This window comes from Clavelina lepadiformis, chromosome 2 (genome assembly GCF_947623445.1).
Source record: "Clavelina lepadiformis chromosome 2, kaClaLepa1.1, whole genome shotgun sequence".
Classification (NCBI taxonomy): Eukaryota; Metazoa; Chordata; class Ascidiacea; order Aplousobranchia; family Clavelinidae; genus Clavelina; species Clavelina lepadiformis.
Window position 1 is genome coordinate 24,162,060 of NC_135241.1, and position 20,037 is coordinate 24,182,096.

The window sequence follows — 20,037 nt, forward strand, 5'->3', positions numbered from 1 at the left end:
AAGGTAACAAAATTAAAGTTTTAACGACCGGTTCTAAAACTTTTCCCTCCATGCGAACGCACGCATATTAATCGTACTAGATAACTAGAAGATTGCACAAAACACTCTTATATCTCTCATGGCACCATTGTCTGCTTGAACATCGATCCAAAGCTGCCATAATGCCGCAGCAAGAACAAGCAATAGTTTGGAGATGACGAGCGGCACCCAGCGACGGTTCGCAGGCAGCTATCAATCCAGTTTGCTACAGAATTCCGCAGCAGCGTACAACAAGTTCAAGGCTGATGTTGTTAGTAAAGAAAAGTTTACGTCTCATCTTGCGCCAACAAAACTTTTCAGAAGTGCAGTTCGTAGATTTTCGTTCGTACAGGCATAGGCAAAAGTGCCTAGGTTTTCAACTAATTGCAGCTTTACGTAAGCGGCGAACCACGTTCCACGCCTCGAAATACTAGCGATGCTACAAAAAGAAGTTTGTTCTGAAGTTGACTTGATTGTTCAATTGTGGGCCAAGTTTCCTAATGTTTAGATGGAAAGCGGCAGTTAAAGTGCGGTCTTCGATGCACTCAATCGTAGGCGCTAATGGTTAAAGTTTAGGACGGTAGAAAGCCAATATCCCCTTTGCAGAGTGTCTCCACACAAAGCTGGAAAAGCAATGTGCGACCAGTTTGGAGAGTCGCAAGTCATTGGCGCCACCATATGGCTTTAGTAATAACAATATACTGAACGTATGAGGTCTGAGTTAGCAGCTCCGTTTCTTGCAGTAAAGCAACGGGACATGTTCAGTTAATTTCCGTAGCTTTTGTTGCCAGATAAATTCCTCGGGACCGGAATAACAGCCTGTGGGCTCAATCTATCGTGACTGTTGTTGTAGCACTGAGACCAGGTTGAAATGAAACAAAACAGGGATGTGTTTTAACGCTCGGCACCGTTTGAACATTCCCTCACGCTGGACATCTGGTGAAGCGCTTCTTTCGGAGTCATCGCCATCACAAAGCTTTGGAGCGACCTCATCAAATCGTTTGTTTCTCACGACCACGCAAATGCAGTAAATTTCCAACATCACAGAAAGTTGACGTATAATTATAAAATACGCATACACAAGCTTTACAACGTCAATAGTTGATACCTGTTGCTTTTTTCAGAAACACATCTTGGCTTATTATCTTGTCAAACCAGGCTTATTATATGCAACAACATTTGCTCAAAATGCTTTTTTATATTTGTGTCATTATGAGTTCAACGCATAAGGAACAAAAGCATGTGTATATGTACATCACGAAAATAGCTGGACCTTAATATTCTCAGTGCAATGACGAAACTACAGTAACTAAGGCAAATCAGTATTCCCGGATAACTCTTGGCAACACTTTTGAAAAACCTCAGTTTTCTGTTTAGCAGAAATATTTTGCTTGAATGCATAATATTGCATTCATTAGTTTATCCATTAATTCCACGAAGTGTTTATGATGTTACGACGCTTTCTTAGGGAATTTGCGGGCAGTGTTCGGGTGAACAAAACCTTGTCTCGATGCTGCTTCCATTGCAAAGTGTTGAAGCAATCTAAATAAATAAATGTTTACTATAATACAGTTTCAGCTTTTTTATCTTATTCAGTGAAAACATGTGCATTTATGACGTCATCATACCGTTTCAATCTCTTGCAGGCAAATCCTGGTCCTGGTCTGCTGGCCGTAGCACTGAAACACCGAAGTACACGTTTTCCAATCTGACCATTCCCCCCATTCATGGTTCCCGGGGCAGGGGATGGTGTTGCAGCTCCGTTTTTCTATTCCTTCACCAATGCATCCGTTGGAAATTACCCGCGGATTTGCTCCGTCCTTGCACATCCGTTTTCTAGTTTGACTTCCCCCGCCGCATGTTGCGGAACAATCGCTCCATTTCCCGAAATCTTCCCAAAAGGGGGCTGCGAGAAAGTTTGGTGAATTTCATGTTTAGATTTTATAAGTTCTTAAACATTTTTGTGATGTCTATTTAGTCATTTTGCACAAAATATTACGAACCCTTTCCGCTAGGTGTCAGTGTGGATATGACGCAAACAAAAGCATAAATTTACTTTGTCAACAACTGAAAATAGTTGCAAATTAGATTTGCTGTACCTGGTGGATAAAGTTGCTTTCCACAGCGAAGTAAAATCTCCCGAAGCGGAGAATCTAGTCGAGTCAATGCAACAAACCTGAACGGCCAAAGCACTTCGAACTGATTCGTCGATGTCCTCGCATCTCTCGAATCGCATCTGTCAAGTAGAAGGCTACGAAGATAATGTTTGATGCGAAGTTGGAGTAAATCGCTCAGGTCATGTTTGACATGTCCCAACAAAAATATTACCAAACTGTCTTCAGGGAAAATTCTTTCTGAATCTTTATGTTGATTCAGACAAGACTTGTATATTGGTTGTAAGTACAATGCAATATTCTGACTATGCTAGCAAATCTTTTTCATCTATTGGCAAGTTTTACTCTTATGTTAATGGTTTGCTGAAGTGCTTTTGTTTTGTGTATGTGGCCAGCGTAGATTAGAAATAAAACATTCAAATATCACTCAGTATTTTGTAAATGTCGTTTCAAACAATTGCTAAAAGCGTTAACTTCGCTCCTTGTGAAATGATAATTATTACAGCACTTTAAGTTAAACAATTGTCATTACCTCGAGCAAGGTGGTCTCTTAGCTAAAGTTAGTTCTTTCCCACTTACGAGTATTGCAAATGATCAATGACAAAGTTGGAAACAGACGTTATGTCCAGTTGTTGGTAAATTTCACTTAAACCAAAACTTGAGGCTAGAACGCAGGCGCGATAACGCTGCAATAGTGGATCCGGGAATCCAACAATTAGGAAATTGGAACCTGCATATAGTTAAAAATAAAAATTGTACTGCAAAAACATTCGATATCGGAGTGTATTTGGAGAAGTGAGACCAAAGACCTTACCGTCACTATCAGAAGTCTGTCGTTCCCTGCTGTTTGCGGAGGTTATTTGATAAACATCTAACAAAAGAACGCTGTCAACTTTATAAAAGTCTTTAGGAACGAACATTGCATTGTTTTGTTATATCGTAGATACAGTTGATGATTATAGACTATATAGACCTACAGCAGGCTTGGTGTACGTAAAGCACGTTTAATTGTGCCGCTTGTCTATTAAAACGTCATCACCCGAGCAGTAGCAGCTAACTTACTGCAGGAAAAACGTATATCAATGTAAACCAGCAATGAAATTGTCTACAGCGGTTGTCTTGTCATCGCCGCATGTAGTCTACCATGAAGTTTGTAACTTAAAAAGCGAGTTAATAACCACTATATGCCAATGACGAGCTTCTATGTGAGACTTATACTTACTGATGCCATCGGCTTGGTCTGCCTTGTACTCGTCGATGCAGTTTTTTCCGGCTTGGAGGACTTTCCTGGAAGAACTTCCGGATTGAACAAAGACCTCCAGTTCCCTTTTCCAACAGCTTGCGGTTGCCTCTCCTCTGTGTAGTAAAGAAGAACTTTTCAAAGATTCTGGTCAAGTAATTAATAGTCAATCTGGCTGTCAGTTAACGGTCAATCTGATCAATCAATCTGTTAACGGTCAGTCAAATCACTGTTAATCTACCCGTAATTTAACTCTCAAAACTGTCAATTAACTGTGCGAAAATATGTTACAGATTACAACATATTTCGAGGTGTACGTGTGAACAGTTTTACTAGATTTTGAAAATGTGCTGATATGTTTATTAGACAAACAGTAAATTTATAGTTTGTTATCTTTCGCTTACAAGCAAGTGAAGTCTTCCGTGTTTCGATACCAGTTGGTTAGAAGAATCGAGTAATCGACTGTGGACCGCCATCCTGAGATGGATCCGACCTAGTAGGCAAATTTGATGTAACGCACTTCAATTTATTGTGTTTTGAACGAATTGATTATATGAAGATTATAACTTTAAATTATAACTTATAGGTTTTAACCTTGTCCTGTAAACAAGCCGTGAAATATTGTCGAAGTATTGAAGTTTCTTGAATCTCGTCAGCGGTATTTCGTTTGCGTCGTCCACTGTTGAAGTTGATAGGCGCGTGACATGCTGAAGCAGAATAGGTTTGAAGTTTTAGCGAAAACGAAAGTCTAAATAAACTGCAAAACTTTTAAGCAGCGGAAGCTATTACCACTACGGTATCACACTTAGCACATGTTTTTCAAACTTTTGTAGCAGAAAAGCGTCTCGAGCGTTTTTCCGATTAGGTGCAGTCATGACCATAACAATGTATTTGCTCAAACACGTTCTTAACTAACCTTGACCATCACTGAGGAAACTGAGAGCATGTAAAGCTGCCAAAAAAAGAATTTTGAATTTCATCACCTGATAGTTTCAGTATACCGTATCTTGATTATAGTTATAGAGATACTTCAGATTCTGCAGAAACTAAAGCTTGCATCTTCTATTTTTTACAAACAATGAGTTAAAAATTTCAATAATTTTAAATTGAAATGAAACAATTTACATGTCGCGATTGAACTAATCGGTAACTGAGCACATAAACTCTGTTGTTGGGCTTACATTTAGCTTTAGGTCTTTTTTCTTATTAATTGTCCACACCAAAATAATTGTAAAATGTCAAAGTTTGTGGTTCTGGATTAATTTAGAACCTTGTCATCATCATCATCATCATCGTCAACAAAGTAGACTAAAATTTAAATTACAAAATTTCCTGAAATTGTGTGTACGTTGTCAATGGAAGCAGTAATTATATAATACCGAGGTTATTGATTTCGCATAAGTTTAGGCAGAATTTCTGTTTACTAAACCACGTACGTGTCCTAATAACCTTTTAAATATAAAACTTCAAGCCAATATATCATAAACGAAACTGTTAAAGATGTTTTGTACAGTTTGTCAACGTATTTTTTATTTCACACTAATTATCAACCTGTTTCCATATCTAAGATTTCTACCAAATGTATTTATGCAACAAGGCGTCTCTTTCAACCAAGCAGGAAAAATACAGTCCGTTTGGATGCAGACACTCAAAGGCATCATTGCTTCCACCACTTGACAAAGGAAAGCACAGCATTAAGCAAGGCAAGGTCTTTGTTGGATGTTCCATGCATTGCGTTGAAAGGACAAGCTCAGATAATTAGTTTCAATCGTTTTTACCAGACAAGTATCTTTGGGACAATATTTGCTTCTAAACTAAGTATGTTATGATATCATATTACTGGGAGTTTTGTGCGGCAAAACACAATGCATTTTAAAGTGCTTTATTTACATTAATAGCTCAGCAGAATGTAGTAGTTTCAAAACAGCTCCTTTTTATTCGTTGTTTCCGGATTTCTTCACGCTGGACAACCGGTGAAGCACGTTCTTGTTTCGGTGTCATCACCATCGCAAAGCCTTGAAGCGACCTAATAAAATCGTTTGTTTTTTCACAACTACCCAGCTGCAGTATTTCAAAATTTACAACAAGTTCATCTTCTAAACTCCATGACGTCATTACCTGTTGTCTTCCGCACAAGCACACTCTGGATCTGATCTGTTGCCCGTAGCAACCAAATAATGGTCTACAAGGAGTCCAGTTTGACCATCTCCTCCAACCACATCTCTGCTGACACGGCCGGAGGTTGCATCTTCGAGTCTGTGTGTCGTCACCAACGCATCCGGTCGAAGGTAACCGCGGATTTGCTCCGTCCTTGCACTTCCGCTTTCGCGTTTGTGTTCCAGCGCCGCAAGTCTTGGAACATTCGCTCCATTTCCCAAACTTTCCCCAGAAAGGGGCTGCGGAAATATTTAAACAAAATATTTTGATTAGATCTGATAAGTAGCTACGCAGTTAGGCTAAGCGGTGCCTATTCAGATTGTTTTCTGATGACGAAAAAGTTGACATGATTTTCTCCAATAATGGACAGACAGAGCAAAAGCTAAAACATTCACAGACACTACGGTAGTAGATTATACCTGGAGGATAAACTAGTTTTCCGCAGTCAAGTAAAGAATCTCTCAGTGGTGTGTCAAGTCTGGTCAGAGCCACGAACCTGTACGGCCAGACCGCACTCAACTCTGGGGTCGAACTTCTCGTTTTACGTGAGTCGCATCTACACAATGACGTAAAAATCAAATGTCGATCAACTTAAAGCTGCTTCATTTGCCGATGATTTTTAACAACAATCAAACAACGTTTAACATCATAAGCAGTTGTTGGCGTCATAATTAAAGCAAAAGTGACGTAATGCTCCGCTTACGAGTATTGCAAATGATCGTTGACGAAGTTGGAAAGAGTTGCAATATTCAATCTTTGAAATCCAATAGCAGATTGTGATGACGAAATTGCTACGCAGTTGTCGTATCGTTGCTTGGCTGGATCAGGGTACCCCGGAATCGGTGAACGAGGACGGGGAGGACCTACCTCTGGATTAGGGTAACCACCAGGAGGGAAACCTCGGCTAGGAAAACCTTCAGTTTGTCGTTTCCGTCTGTTTGATCTGGGTTCATATTCGTCTGCAGTTGTAGGAGTGTCATTATCAAAGCTTATGAAACAATATTTAAAAAAACATTTGTTTTTCACCATAAATCAAATAGGAAATGTTTGCTTCTGCCAGTATTGTCGTCCTGACTAGCCTATACGCCACATTTATAGTGAGTTGAATGCGAGGTGATAATGAATTATACGTCAATGCATATTTGCCATGACCAAAAATAAAGTTCGTTTTTACTGATGAATAGGGCTTGGTCGGCCTCGTATTGGTCGATGCAATCCTTTCCCGCCTGAAGTACTTGCGCAGAGGAACTGTCGGACTGAACATAAACTGACAGCTCATCCTTCCAGCAATCTGCAGTGGAATCTCCTCTGGATATAAGTTGCAAAGAGATGTATTAAATCTTTTTTCGAGTCAAAATACCCTTAAAAACTGCTTTAACTTTACACTTTAATGCTTTCCTGAAGAAATTGATTAATTAAATTATTATTGGTTGTATCTTTGTGCAATTTCAAGCTGAAACCAAACAGTTGTGAAATGTTTTGTGCGGTAATAAGCTGATATATATATTTTTAAATTTGCTCACAAGCAAGTGAAGTCTTCCGTGTTTCGATACCAGTTGGTTAGAAGAATCGAGTAATCGACTGTGGATTGCCATCCGGGAATCGATCCAACCTAGTTATAAAGTGTACAATGTGTCATGCGTTGAATTAACCGGCAAGTTTTAGTTTATAAACAGTAAATTGACCTTATCCTCCAGGCAGTCTGTGAAATATTGACGAAGTATTTCTGTGTCCTGTACTTCTTCATCTATCGTTCGCTTACGCCGTTTAAGAACACTGAGATAGGTGTGACAAGCTACAAGATAAATCTTTTCGTTGGTTTAGCAGCAAAAAGATGGAGAGGTTTAGTGACACAAAATGAACGGTATTGTATCTTAAATTACGTTTTCATCGTTCAATATCTGCAGTGCATTTGCCTACACTGCAGTTCTTCAATTATGTCATTTACTAACCTTGTCCTTCGTTGAAAAGGGAGAAGATTTGCAAAGTAACAAACAAAGTTATAGACTTCCAAGTCATCATCACTAGAATTTCCCACTGAACAATTCTTTTGCGCCTGCGATTTTACTTGCAGTTCATTTGTAATCAATTGCTTATTCTGAACTACCAGCTGTAAGAATGTAACAGATTATCAAAACAGTATATTTATACAAAGCTTTACATCTTTTTTGCTGAATATAGTTGGTTAGCAAAACCTTCTGCGTTCAAGCTAATCCGAAATAAAGCAACGATTTAACTATAATAATCCGTCTGCCGACCTTTTTTGTATGATGACCGGTAATATTGCAGCGTTCTCCCTGAGGCGAACAAAATTTGGGACTTTTCCACAATTCTTGTTTTTAAGATTTATCTTTTATACTGATGATGTCAACAAAGCAGATAAAATTCCCTTCGTGCAAACATTGGAGATATTATTTGATATAATCGCTTGCTATGCGCACTTCTAATCTTCATAATAGCTATCGGAAGCATCGCAATGCGAGGGAAGACGCAAATTTGGGCAGAATCTTTTCCTGCCAAGTCATGTAACGTGCAAGTGATTTGCAGCTATTAATTGAATTTCCGTTGTTAAATGTTTCAGCTTTCCTGACGTTTCTGTTGTCTTTTTAATGCTTTTTAATTGCAACTGTGGTGAAAATTAGTGGCAATTATTTTATTTGCTTTTGAATACATTTACTCTGACCAAGCCTAAAAGAAATCTTGACGAAGTTTTGACGTAGCTTTGTAGTTAATTTCTGTATTGAACCATTATGCCACAAAATAAAGCATGACATCACGTAATCTTCGAGTAGGATTGAACGTTCTAAATGTCGTAACAGTCGCGCTAATTAATTTCAAGCTTTACCTCGAACCAAACAAGCCACAAATACTTGACATGAACTTGTTTCCTTCGAAGCCCGACCACGCAATCTCTATTTTAATCCATTTTTAACATTTCTGCTGAAACATTGGACAAAGCTGTAGATGCCTGGGGCAAACAATTTATTTTCACGGTTTTCAAATGTTCGATGATGGTTTTGCAGCGAGTGCTTGCGGGAACGTGTGACATCATTGAAATTTATAATGCTGATGCTATAGATGTAACAGGTTTCCCACGTTACTTAAAGTTAGTACATTTACATATTTCAATGATTTGAGTTATATTGTAATCTGCTAGGCCTATATTAAATATAGTTTCAAAATTTCCATCCCTGAGAGGTAATTCTGGTCTGTGTCATTTCTTTGATTCAAGTTCTGTGCGATTAAACTTTGTAAAAAGTTGTAAACTTTCTCTCTTTCTGAGTCATTCATACGCAACTTAGAAGGTATAGAAACAAAGTTGCGTTGTGTTCAAATTTACTGGCAAAAACAACACGATGTTTTAAGCAATATTGAAATGTGATTTAGTGATGATGTTAGACGTTTTAACAATCTTTATCAGGCATCAAGTCTGTATCAGGCATCGCGTAAAATCTTTTTAATAGGAATAATACGGTAATACTTGTATTTATTGTTGAACAATATTTACAGCTTAAATTATAACGTATAAAAGATCAATGTTTAGTATTAAATGCATTGCGAAGCCACCATTTACGTCAGGCCCCCTACATTGATATGTTTAATCAAATTATGTTTGTGGCAAACTTTGGAAGCAACCTTTTATTACTGTATTTGCAAACAAAATTGATTAATTCAAGATTTCTGTTGGTATTGATATTCATTGATTAACAACTTGAATATTACTGAAAGAACGTACTGCATTAAATTTAATAATTGTTTCACCTTGAATCTTTAGTAACAACAACTATCTGGCCTAGCATATACAATCTCTTTGCTATGCATTGTCCTGCCAAGATTATGCTTCTTTGGCTCGTTGTTTTTAATTTTTCAATTAATTAAAGCATTATTTCAAATTCCAGAATGTAATAATTGTAGCTACTGTAACTATTATAGTAGCTAATATAAATAACGCAGTTAATTTACGAAATGTAGCTCTTATTAAATAACAAAATGTAGCTGTTGTTACTAATGTAGCCAATGTATATAATATCAATTGTGTAATTAAATACGGCAACAAACATAACGCAACTCTGATTATTATCTACATTACAGTAGTAATAGTACGTTATTTAGAGTTCTCTGCATTTAAATGCAAAGCTGAATGTTGATATCAAAGTTCCTTCATGCAGTGGTTCCTTCCCCGGCGCATCGGACCGCGTTGATTCCCGATCCAGTGGAGCCTTGAGGCGACTCAACTACAATTCATGAAGCGTCAAGTCTATTGGTAGCGCCAGACTACACCATGGAAGGCAACAAGTACCAATTTGAAGCCTTGATATGACGCGGACTTTAACCATAGACTTCATACTTACGAGGCGAGCGTTCTATTGTTAACTGTTAACTTTATTATACAGTAGGGCATCGCTCCGGTAAAAAAATTGTTGTTTATCAGCTTGACCAAAAAGCACTTGACTAAAAGCTGACGGTTTGTGTCTTTCTTCGTTGTTTCAATCTTACAACATGTTCATCTAACTTCGAAATGGAAATTTGTTAACGGGAAAAGAAAGGCAAGAATTTTCAAAACTGTGTTGTTTGTATCATTCTATTATTTCATGACTACGACTAAAAATCACATTTGCAACTATATAACTTAGCCTTATGGTAAGGCCATGTCAAACATGACTATATTATGCAATAACCTATATACCAAACAATGAAATGTTGTATAGGCTACTGTTGTTAATAAAATCATAAAAAAATGATGTTTTTTTACAAGGCTTTGAATTTTACCGAAGTTTTAATTTAAGTCATTCGAGTCGTGTACAGTAAGTTTGTTATTTCACGTTAAAGTGTCGACCTTCCTTCTGTTAGAGAAATAATGTTTGTTGAACCATATTGCAACAGCTGCTATTAAACCTATAAAGGTTAGGGCCGCCACTGAACTCGTAGCAGCCACCAACGGGATATTCAAAGAGGACGAGACGTTACTCTCGTTTTCTTTGCTTGTGGTTGCTTCGAAGACTGGAATTTGCTCAGTTACTTCAACCGACGTTGGTTCAACTTGGAAGTTGGAAGTTACATTTATCTTAAATTCAATTGCATGGTTGCTTGATGAACCGACAGGGGGCGTGTATTCCACCAGCAACGTGTAATTTCCGGCATCGCTTAAAGTAGCCTGTAATGCAAGTTTACCACTTATTTGTAGCATTACAATATATCTTTACATTTATTTACCACATAAGTTGGGTAGTATAAGCTGATCACATACAAGTTTGTATTTCAAAGTTACAATCGATGGTAAGTGGTAACATACGTTGTTTCTCATGAAAATGTACACTTGGCTGTCATCTAACGCATCTAAGAAGATGTTATCACCTTCGTTCATCACCGGAGATCCTGGAACAAATCTTCATTGATTGATTTGGTTAACAGTAATTAACGGTTAGTAAATAGATTTAGTTACAGTTCATTGGCAAGCAATCAACTCAATCATAAAGACCGTTTGGATATTTTAGGATAAATTTTGTGAGTCATTATCATTATGATACGAATTTGGTGGCAGCGAAATTTTTTTGCTTTAAGTTTTACTTTAGCCAAAGTGTTTGGAAGAACACACTTTCTTACACTTACCGTCTTTAAGGATATTGATGAATCTGGACTTGGGTCTTGACATAAAAGTCACGACGCAAATTTCTTGTTGACCAACAGTCCAAGTACAAGCAAATGGTTCGTCGTCAAGACAAGGTGTAACTTTGAAGAAAGCTTTGGAAGTTAATTGGCGTTATGGCTCACTTGTACCCAACAACACAATGTTACTGCCTGGTATCAGTCAATTTTCAATTAAAACATCAACAGCAACTATTGTCAATGATGTAAAACTTGAACTTACTTGTTTCTATGGTTGAAGTCAGTTTTCCTCGCAGTTGGTCAGTTATCTCAAACAATTGACTGAAATCGTCCAATTCAAAACTTTTATCTTCCACCCCGTTGGTTATAGCCTAAGTTGGTATCACAATCACTTATGGGAAAAAAATGCTTTGAATGTACACGATTAATATTCAGCAATACTTGCACGACCAATTCCAGCCTGACTCATCTATTCTACACGATGCTCCCAACATACTGTTGGTGTTCATAGGTGTTCAACTCACGTTCATTTCTGCTTGCGGAGCTCCACCTACGGCATACAATGTAATCCCATTTGATCTGACGTAACTCGCAGTGCTGGCCAATGAGTCAAAATCCGTCGCACTGCAAAATTTATATCAAATTTTTGTACTCAATTATATCAATTTTTTGTACTGAATAGGACTAATTATTTTTCCTTAATTTAAATTATATATATAAGTTACAAATCGCTTTCATGTTCGATAAATTCAACTTATCACTTTGAACCTGCTCAAATGATATTAGGCATATTTCATTCATGATACTTTCTTATCATGTTAATATTATAGTTGTACGTTACATAGTATCAGTCATAACCACAAGAGCCTTGAAGGTCGTATTGTCGTTAAATCTTTCAGATGATTGGAAATCTTGGAGCGATTTGTTTAAAGCTTTTGCAGTGAAAGTCAAAAGACCTAACTTGCTGACGTCATCGACCGCCATCTGCAATAGAAATTTTTTAAGCAACTGAAATTGATTCTTTTGTTATTTTCGTACTTACATTAAATTGGCTTTGGTTTCTAAACTGTCCCAGTTCAATTTCAGTCTTGATATGGTTCTGACTATCCGGCGGTCTGTAACAAAGTTTAAACGTAATAAAACGCATGTGCGCTCATCGAATGGACCCAAAATCTCAGCTTACAAAGTATCAAAGTAGTGAGAGAATTGTATCACTCCAATCCTGTGCGTGCCGGCATTTAAATCAAAATTTGACGAAAAGTTTTTGATCCAATTCTTTGCGGTGTTAAAATCATCGTCCGACACTGCACTGGAACCCTCAAGAAGGAAAATTATGTCCAATCCGAGGTTGGAAGTCTGACATTCTATACAGTAGAAGCAAAAAGTAGGTTTTATTAATGTTATTAGTATTCTATGACTTTTTACGATAGAAATGTTTGCTTACCCGGTTTTACTGCAGTATACTGGAAAAGAACTTGAACAAAAATAATTACAAGAACATTCATAACTGCAACTGCCTCAATCAAATGCAGTTTCCTGTAAAGAAATGAACTCGGGTCAGAAAATATCAATAACGAACCTCGGGTACTTTTGTAACAATATTTAATAAAAGAGTTAACTAAGCCATTTATAGCCTACGTCGATCTAATTTTGGTTGGGTCCAATCTACATGAGGAAAGTTTAAAATTTAACACTAGGTTTATCTTCTACCACTCTTCACCTGCCTAAGTGGAATCCAACTAAACGGATGTCCCGTAATTACTCTCAATAAATACATTGCAACACGTCATAGAAAATAATGTAAATAAAACAAGCTATTGTATTGAATGACTGTGTATATTCAGTGCATATTGTACTTTAGCGTCAAAAAAGAATAAGCTATTATTCCGGGTATCATTACAAATTAAGGAACTCATCATATGCTTTTAATAACATTTTCTGCTCGACTATATTTCAATTTTAAAATACTGACATTTAATCACCAACGTTGTGTGTAAAAACAGTCTGGGATTGTTGGCCATATTGTAGACAGTTCGTCTAAACAATGCAATTTCATTTCCATCAACACCCAAACAGTTTGTCGTTCCATTCATGAAATTGGAGAATCGTTCAGAAAACCAGCGGTTTAGTTTGTCATTAGCTTTTGACTGGAAGTTTGGTTTGCCAAATTTTTGATTGTTTGTCTTGTCAGTATGTTCTTCATAACTTTGACAGTCCATAATCTCTCATATGAGAAAACATTTCTCGCTTTCCATTCTGTTCCAACGTTGTTGAAAAGCGCTGATGACGCAGATGTTGATTGACATGAGGCGAATTCCCCACACAGACGAGGGTGTGGCAGTTATACTAAATCAACTATTTACTCCCATTGTTTGTGTAACTGGACGAAGTAACAATGGTTTGCTAAAATTTATGGAATTTTGGTGACGTCAAAGATAACGACCCTGATTTGACCTTTTTCACAATGGAGGTTTTACACAATATCAAATTATTAGCGATCAGCAATGTTTTGTGTCTATGGATCGCGAGGGTGTATGCGCTTGTTACAAACTCTGCACGCCGCTTTCTAAAAAACGCAAAATGAACAAACTTCATGCCCAGAAAACGAATTCATGAAAACGTTGTACATTTGCAAGTAAAGTTAGTTGCCAAACAAATCAATATAAAGTATTGACAAATCACAATTACAGTGATTGGACGTAAGATAATACAAAGACATTGTTAAACAATCGTGCTCCTGCAGATAGTTTAGCGCGCATCTACATGTATATAGCGCCCAATGACGTGAAAGTAGAGCAAAGTTCACGTTGACTGGAAACAAATAAATCTCAACTACGTAGGCAAACAAGTTATAGCAAAACTAACAGGAATGTAAACAATTTTTAATAAACGACCGCTCGCCGTGAACCCTGAACCCGGTAAATCTCATAAAAAGGACTTAAACGCAAAGTGACTTGTTAACAGCACGCAAGGATGTTTCCAGCATGTACTGTGCAGTAATTACATGGCAGGCGGCAATCCTTTCACGAACTGGGTGTAGGTAGCTGTAGGTTGCTGGTTGTTTAGGCTGAAAATCGACGCATCTGTCTTTTTTGAAACTCAAGTTTTGTTTGTTGTCAATAACATGAATGACATGTTGTGATAATATGATTTCAAACCGATCTTAAACTTACCGCAATCATCGTGCAGATTTGATAATAGACAGGTGTTTCAATAATAGTGAGGTGCTTTTATCTGTTTTCAGTTTTGTTCGTTCGTTCATGCGTGCGTGTGTATTTCCGGTTGGCGTAACGTGACAATCGATGTTTACCCTACAGCGATAAGGTACAAAATCATTCAGCGTCAGTCCGGTTCAGTCCGGTTCAGTCCGGTTCAGTCCGGTTCAGTCTGGTTCAGTCCGGTTCAGTCCGGTTCAGTCCGGTACAGTCCGGTTCAGTCCGGTTCAGTCCGGTTCAGTCCGGTTCAGTCCGGTTCAGTCCGGTTCAGTCCGCTGCAGTTTCTGTTCAATGTCATTCGGTTCTTTCTCTTTGATGACGAGCAGTATATATTATTAAAAGCAGTTTACGGTTTGAACCAAGCTACAATAAAGAAACCAAAATTATTACCTCCAGCCTGTTTGCCGTACTGAGCACTACCTAGTAATTGAAAAGCTATAAAGTCAGGCTAACCATCAGTTTACAAGTTAATTAATTATCAACAGAACAGCAGCCACCAGACAGTCTGCATAATAATGCTTGGTGCAAATTGTCATAGTTATGAGAATGCTCATTATACTTGCAATATGTATGTTGATTTAGAAATTTAGATAAACGAGTATAGGCTTACATTATTTAGTTATGTAATGTTTGCTTCAACCTAGCCCGCTATGGAAATGAATCTTGACAAGCAAAAGGAAACGAAAGAAGAACTGAAGGAGGTTAAGTGAGTTCAAATACTTGCATCACAAAAAGCATTGTTTCGCAACAATCACGTAATGTACTGTGTTGACTATGCTGTCATGTTGTAAGCTAATAACTCGAATAGACTGCATGTCCGGAATGATAGTTGTTTAATCAGGTTACGTTTCTATCAGAAACCAACATCAGGATGTTACGTCAAAGCCAGACACGTGCTGGCCGGAATGGGCTTTCTGGTCATTTTCAACATCTACGTACTTCGAACCATACTCAGTGTTGCCATCGTTGCCATGGTGAACAGCACAGAGGAGACTGGAAACCTATCGGACACATGTCCGGACAGGGGACAGGTCATTGAAAACCAAACCAACTCGGTAAAACATTAGCTGTTGATTTATGTGAAATTTGTCTCCCTGGTTGATTGATTCCTGGTTTATGTTTTTGTTTATATTTTAACTACGTTTATATTTTTATCTTGTATACGTTTGTGCAAGTAAAATAATGCGAAATTCTTTTTTTATTTTGTTTCCCAGAATGGTATCTTTGATTGGGATTCCGCTAACCAAGGTCTGCTTTTAGGATGTTATTACTATGGTTACGTCATCAGCAACGTTCCAGGAGCCTGGCTTGCCAAGCGATATGGATTCAAGCTTGTGATTGGCGTGTCGATGTTGGTCTCTGCCATTCTCACACTTGCCACGCCACTTGCAGCTTACGCCAGTTTCGAGCTCTTGGTGGCGTTGCAAATCTTTCTCGGCTTAATTCAAGTAAGTTTAAGTTTATAGGTCAAATGTCAAAGTTATATTTGGTGAACGAATGCTCTTTACGACAATTTGCTGTAAAGGGGCGATTTAAGGGAAAATATTTGAAAACTATCACGATTATAATGGGACCCTAGTATAGTGAAGTGGAGATCATTGCACATGAATGCTACCGTGATATGACGTGACTTCACGCCGCCATCACCATCACTACCGAGATCATTCCACATGGACACTACAACATGGAATTAACACCGATGCTTCTTGTTTATTTCACTGCATGCATTTTATGAAACAAAAACATGAAACATATCCTTTTATATTCTGTGATGTCTATGGATTCTTTCAAGTGCAATATTTTAGGGCGTGGCATCCCCGTCTATGCAAGGGGCGTGGTCCTTTTGGTCCCCTCCGAAGGAAAAGAGCACGCTGTCTTCCGCCGCTATGTCTGGCTCCAGCTTCGGGGCTTGTGTAACGTTACCCATAGGCATCGTGGCTGAATTGCTCGGATGGGAAGCCGTCTTCTACGTCACAGGTGCCAAGCTCGCTTTTCTTGTTTATAATGCTTGGAGTGGTTTGGGAGTCGCACGTTGAAAAAATCATAACAGCGGTGATTTTGTTTATTTTGTAAACATTTTTCAACATAAAGTTAAACCGAGTGTTAGCTCCGACTGTGTATGCTTTATTCTTTCCTCATATACTGTCTTTTTCTTCTTTTACTCGTTCTCTTTTTGCGCTGTACTGTAAATTGCATTAGTGCTTGTTGAGCGCAATATTGTTGACTAAATAATTAGACGCTAGTGGGAGTTAGAGAGCAATTTCTCGGCTACCGAGTGTATCCACATGACGGCCGCTTATTGTTCTACGTTTCAGGCGGATACGTTTTACTCTGGACGTTTGTATGGTTCGTTTTGATCTACAACCGACCAAATGATCATCCCAGAATCTCGAAAGAAGAGAGACTTTACATCAATGAAAGTATCGGACTGGAAAGGGAAAAGGAAGAAGTATAAATAAAAATAGATGAAAAATTAAACAAAAAATGCATAAACCAACTTTAAATTTAACGTAGCATTGGTATTACCCAGATTATTGATGACGCATATTGTCGTTACGTAACGATAGCGATTAAACAACGATATCATATTTTCTTTTTTTTCACATACGCACACGTATTTTCAAGTCAAAGTGCAATTTTCAAACTTTCAATGTTTAGAAGACAGCGAAGGTTCGAACCCCGTGGAGGGGAATGTTTACGTCAGTTCCGCTTTGGGCGATAAATATCGCGCACTTTTGCGGAAACTGGGGCAACTACACCCTCCTCACAATGCTACCGACCTTCCTCTCAACAATTTTGAAGTTCGATCTTTCACTGGTGAGTGTAAATGTGCGTACACAAGTCAACTTACTCATCGGTGCAAATGTCCCTATAGACTGTAAAGATGGTTAAATGACAAGAAATAGTTGTACAAGTTGTTTTTTGCTAATATAATATAATTTATGCATTTTGCTTTTATGGTAAATGTTTCAGCTATTGTTTAATTTTGCAATCGCAGATTGGAGGCCTGACAGCGCTACCATTTCTACTTCAGTGGATCTTCACACTGATTAGTGGCTACCTGACTGACTTTTTTATTCGACGGCTCATCCTTTCCACAATCGCTGTCCGTAAATTGAACACCATTATCGGGCTTGGCGTGCCGGGGATTTGCATCATTTTAGCCGGATATGTTGGCTGCAACGCTGCGGCTGTCATCGTGTTCTTGGCCTTGTCGGTCGCTTTCAACGCTTTTGCAAGTAAGTGGCATGACAACTGCCTAAGTACTTAGTAATAGGACAAGTATGTTGCTGTTTAGGACTTTGTACGTTTCATTTTTTACGAAAATGATCTTTTAGCTCCCGGATGTAAGTTAAATGTCCTTGACATCGCTCCTAAATACTGTGGGATCACCTACGCCATATCCAACGCAATCGCCAACACGACCGGATTTCTAGCGCCGCAAGTGGTTGGGCTCATTCTTTTAAATGGAGTGAGTTTGTTTAACGATGACGTCATAACAGTATTAAGTTTACAAATATAACAGCACATCTTGCTACTTTGTTCGTTACTCATATGTTGTTAAAATAGTGAACTTTTATCTTATGCTGATGTATGTCGTCATTCGGTATTTCAAAACGAATTTAAGCAGACTATAAGTTATTGTATACTGCTAGCGTATTATGTCTTTTCACGTTTAAACGATCCATTCTTATCTACAGAATACTTTATATGGTGATGATTATTTGAGTCAGTTGCTATTTCAGAACGTTTCAAATACATTTCTTCACATTGCAGTCGCTTCTAAAAACCGTAACGCCCGTTATTTAAAGTATCTTGCCGTTATTGTTTTCCACCTTGCTTTGTGAAGTCATCTAGTTCATGAATCCTCTTTTGCTGTCTGCTTTCAAGTTTAAATTATTTTAAGAGCAACAAATAATTCTCAACAATTTGACAACCTCTAGGAAGCATTTGGCACAATGCAACCGTTTACATTGCCACAATCTTGATGTTTTGTTTATCATAGTCCTGTTGTATCCCGAGCTTTCTTAAGCTTCTTCATTGTCCTTACGTTTTCCTGTTGACGTTAAATATCTGCATATATTGGATATTGGCTTTGTTATTTCTAAAATTGTTTTTCTGCGTCAGAACAATCTCGGTCAGTGGCAGCTTGTGTTCTGGATATCTTCGGCCTTCTACTTTTTGGGAATTTTGATCTACCTGCCGTTTGCTTCGGCGAAAGAACAATCCTGGGCGAAAGGAGAAATTGTAAGAACAAAGGATGGAGTTGAAGTTGAAGTTTTAATGAAAGGTATAAAGATTATTATGAAGTTGGCTTGTTTTGTTTGTTTCATTCCCGCTTGATGGGTTACCAGAGATATCAGGCTTTCAAAATAACTAGCATAACTCACAAAGACTTGTTGAACTTTTTCAGTAATCCTTCTCCTGTACAAATTGCAACCATCTTGGTATCATAACGACATTGTTACGCTGTGCTTACGGTGTCTTTGGCTGTTTCTTCGCATTGACCACTTCGTGAAATATTTAACGTCTTCTAGTAGCCTGTTAGTCCTGAATTTCAGTAAACTAACAGCGCGGTTTATTTGTGTATTTTAACAGAAAATCGGTCTGGACTCGCTATGGATTATAATTGTTCTGTTTTCAAAACTTTAAAAATCTCGTTTTTATCTAAGTATGATAAAGAATGTGATGATTTATTTTTAAGTGAAAGATCTTCAAAAATTCACGGTTTATTTTCAGATCTGCCAAGTGTTTCAGCCCAACAAAACCGAATGCAACTTTGAGAAATGAAGAGGATATTAAGCACACGGAGTTTGCCGAACTGCTTTTTACCAAAAACTGGCTTTTCATCTTATTCTAGAACATTTGTTTTATTGCGACACAACTATTATTTTGTTTTAAATTGTTAGTTGTCGCTATCAGTCAGTTCTAATAAGTGTGATTTTCAATATATTAGCACTCATTTTGAACGTGTAGGAACTTTAGAGTAAGAGTTCAAAGTAAAGACATGTTTCCATTTGCTTTTTATTGAACATTTATATCTTGAAATTCATTTTCATTGCATGAACACGTCTTAGTGATTGTTGCTCGGCGTTTACATTGTTGTTTTGTTCGCTCGGCTTCTTGTCTTTAACAAACATTAATGCAATGTTGGCGACTCCAATGGCTGAGCAGAGGTACAGCACACGAATGAGTTTTTCATCTTCACTTGATGATAAGGGAAAGAGCTTCCAATAACAGGCAATTTATAATTTTTGGCAGCAGTTTTATCGCACAATTTTCGGTGTCAACTATTTTGCATAAAAATATAAATATGATTTGAAAAAGTATAATCACAATTAATAATAAATGAAACGGGCAGAAAACGTAATTATAAATATCGTTTAAAATTCGTAGGAAAATGTGAATTCGCAGCTGCAAAAGACAAGGAAGAAAACCTAAAACAACTTAATTTTCGATTATGAGCCTTGAAGTGAATATTTTAGGTAACTATTTATTAATTTGAAACAACCTTTCAGTCATCAGCTTCCATCACAACCATGTTACCTAAAATTAGAGATCATGTTGCCATTATGACGAGCATGATATTAAGTCTTATCTTATTTGAACCGTTACCGTTCTTTTGATTTTTCTCGTACTTTGTGTTTCCAACTTTTTATCTTTAATAAAAAAGTAAGATATAATC

General features: G+C 37.6%; 4 protein-coding genes and 1 long non-coding RNA gene across 9 annotated transcripts; 2 read left to right on the plus strand and 3 right to left on the minus strand.

The window, feature by feature from the left end:
- Window positions 1-1,048: 1,048 nt before the first annotated feature.
- Window positions 1,049-5,098, minus strand: LOC143446411 (uncharacterized). 2 transcript variants are annotated; one of them, XM_076946030.1, is made up of 9 exons: window positions 4,289-5,098; window positions 3,967-4,079; window positions 3,777-3,865; window positions 3,355-3,488; window positions 2,947-3,003; window positions 2,712-2,862; window positions 2,118-2,254; window positions 1,647-1,924; window positions 1,049-1,560 (listed from the first exon to the last, which is right to left on the minus strand). In XM_076946030.1, exons 1-9 carry the CDS (start codon window positions 4,350-4,352, stop codon window positions 1,483-1,485), a joined length of 1,101 nt encoding a protein of 366 aa, XP_076802145.1. In that variant the 5' UTR covers window positions 4,353-5,098; the 3' UTR covers window positions 1,049-1,482. The 2 variants fall into 2 exon arrangements, with proteins under 2 accessions (XP_076802145.1, XP_076802146.1); XM_076946031.1 differs by having other exon boundaries at window positions 2,947-3,017; window positions 3,967-5,098.
- Window positions 5,099-5,238: 140 nt separating this feature from the next.
- On the minus strand, window positions 5,239-7,664 carry LOC143446410 (uncharacterized). Its single transcript, XM_076946029.1, has 8 exons — window positions 7,482-7,664; window positions 7,215-7,324; window positions 7,053-7,141; window positions 6,704-6,837; window positions 6,233-6,488; window positions 5,949-6,085; window positions 5,491-5,768; window positions 5,239-5,398 (listed from the first exon to the last, which is right to left on the minus strand). Exons 1-8 carry the CDS (start codon window positions 7,549-7,551, stop codon window positions 5,330-5,332), a joined length of 1,143 nt encoding a protein of 380 aa, XP_076802144.1. The 5' UTR covers window positions 7,552-7,664; the 3' UTR covers window positions 5,239-5,329.
- A 1,192-nt stretch (window positions 7,665-8,856) lies between these two features.
- LOC143446413 (uncharacterized) lies at window positions 8,857-12,198 on the plus strand. The gene is made up of 3 exons (XR_013113929.1): window positions 8,857-9,003; window positions 9,643-10,950; window positions 11,150-12,198. It is a non-coding gene; the product is annotated as an uncharacterized LOC143446413 (long non-coding RNA).
- On the minus strand, window positions 10,252-12,738 carry LOC143446409 (collagen alpha-1(XXII) chain-like). Its single transcript, XM_076946028.1, has 9 exons — window positions 12,581-12,738; window positions 12,320-12,500; window positions 12,179-12,251; window positions 11,978-12,120; window positions 11,661-11,760; window positions 11,399-11,507; window positions 11,140-11,259; window positions 10,823-10,905; window positions 10,252-10,684 (listed from the first exon to the last, which is right to left on the minus strand). The coding sequence occupies exons 1-9, from the start codon at window positions 12,639-12,641 to the stop codon at window positions 10,349-10,351; spliced, it is 1,206 nt and encodes a 401-aa protein (XP_076802143.1). The 5' UTR covers window positions 12,642-12,738; the 3' UTR covers window positions 10,252-10,348.
- Window positions 12,739-14,923: 2,185 nt separating this feature from the next.
- LOC143447019 (sialin-like) lies at window positions 14,924-19,500 on the plus strand. Of its 4 annotated transcripts, none has more exons than XM_076946924.1 (10): window positions 14,924-15,052; window positions 15,209-15,406; window positions 15,566-15,799; window positions 16,157-16,328; window positions 16,667-16,800; window positions 17,010-17,168; window positions 17,350-17,590; window positions 17,690-17,823; window positions 18,480-18,642; window positions 19,092-19,500. In XM_076946924.1, the coding sequence occupies exons 1-10, from the start codon at window positions 15,002-15,004 to the stop codon at window positions 19,133-19,135; spliced, it is 1,530 nt and encodes a 509-aa protein (XP_076803039.1). In that variant the 5' UTR covers window positions 14,924-15,001; the 3' UTR covers window positions 19,136-19,500. The 4 variants fall into 4 exon arrangements, with proteins under 4 accessions (XP_076803039.1, XP_076803037.1, XP_076803038.1 ...); XM_076946922.1 differs by having other exon boundaries at window positions 14,925-15,057; window positions 15,193-15,406; XM_076946923.1 differs by having other exon boundaries at window positions 14,925-15,057; window positions 15,193-15,406; window positions 17,013-17,168.
- Window positions 19,501-20,037: the final 537 nt, after the last annotated feature.

Bases quoted from the DNA above. Each gene is read 5' to 3' on its own strand.
- LOC143446410 (XM_076946029.1), bottom strand. From the start codon at position 7,551: ATGATGACTTGGAAGTCTATAACTTTGTTTGTTACTTTGCAAATCTTC. The intron at 7,325-7,481 runs GTTAGTAAATGA...TTTATCTTGTAG, and splicing joins CCTTTTCAACGAAGGACAAG to CTTGTCACACCTATCTCAGT. The intron at 6,838-7,052 runs GTGAGCAAATTT...ACTTATATCCAG, and splicing joins ACGGAAGACTTCACTTGCTT to AGGAGATTCCACTGCAGATT.
- LOC143446411 (XM_076946030.1), bottom strand. From the start codon at position 4,352: ATGAAATTCAAAATTCTTTTTTTGGCAGCTTTACATGCTCTCAGTTTC. The intron at 3,004-3,354 runs GTAAGTATAAGT...TTCTTTTGTTAG, and splicing joins AGACCAAGCCGATGGCATCA to ATGTTTATCAAATAACCTCC. The intron at 1,925-2,117 runs GTACAGCAAATC...ACTTTCTCGCAG, and splicing joins AAAGCAACTTTATCCACCAG to CCCCCTTTTGGGAAGATTTC.
- LOC143446409 (XM_076946028.1), bottom strand. From the start codon at position 12,641: ATGAATGTTCTTGTAATTATTTTTGTTCAAGTTCTTTTCCAGTATACT. The intron at 11,508-11,660 runs GTGAGTTGAACA...ATACCAACTTAG, and splicing joins CTCCGCAAGCAGAAATGAAC to GCTATAACCAACGGGGTGGA. The intron at 10,685-10,822 runs GTATGTTACCAC...CTTGCATTACAG, and splicing joins ACATTTTCATGAGAAACAAC to GCTACTTTAAGCGATGCCGG.
- LOC143447019 (XM_076946922.1), top strand. From the start codon at position 15,002: ATGGAAATGAATCTTGACAAGCAAAAGGAAACGAAAGAAGAACTGAAG. The intron at 15,058-15,192 runs GTGAGTTCAAAT...TTGTTTAATCAG, and splicing joins GAAGAACTGAAGGAGGTTAA to GTTACGTTTCTATCAGAAAC. The intron at 16,801-17,009 runs GTATAAATAAAA...TTCAATGTTTAG, and splicing joins TGGAAAGGGAAAAGGAAGAA to AAGACAGCGAAGGTTCGAAC.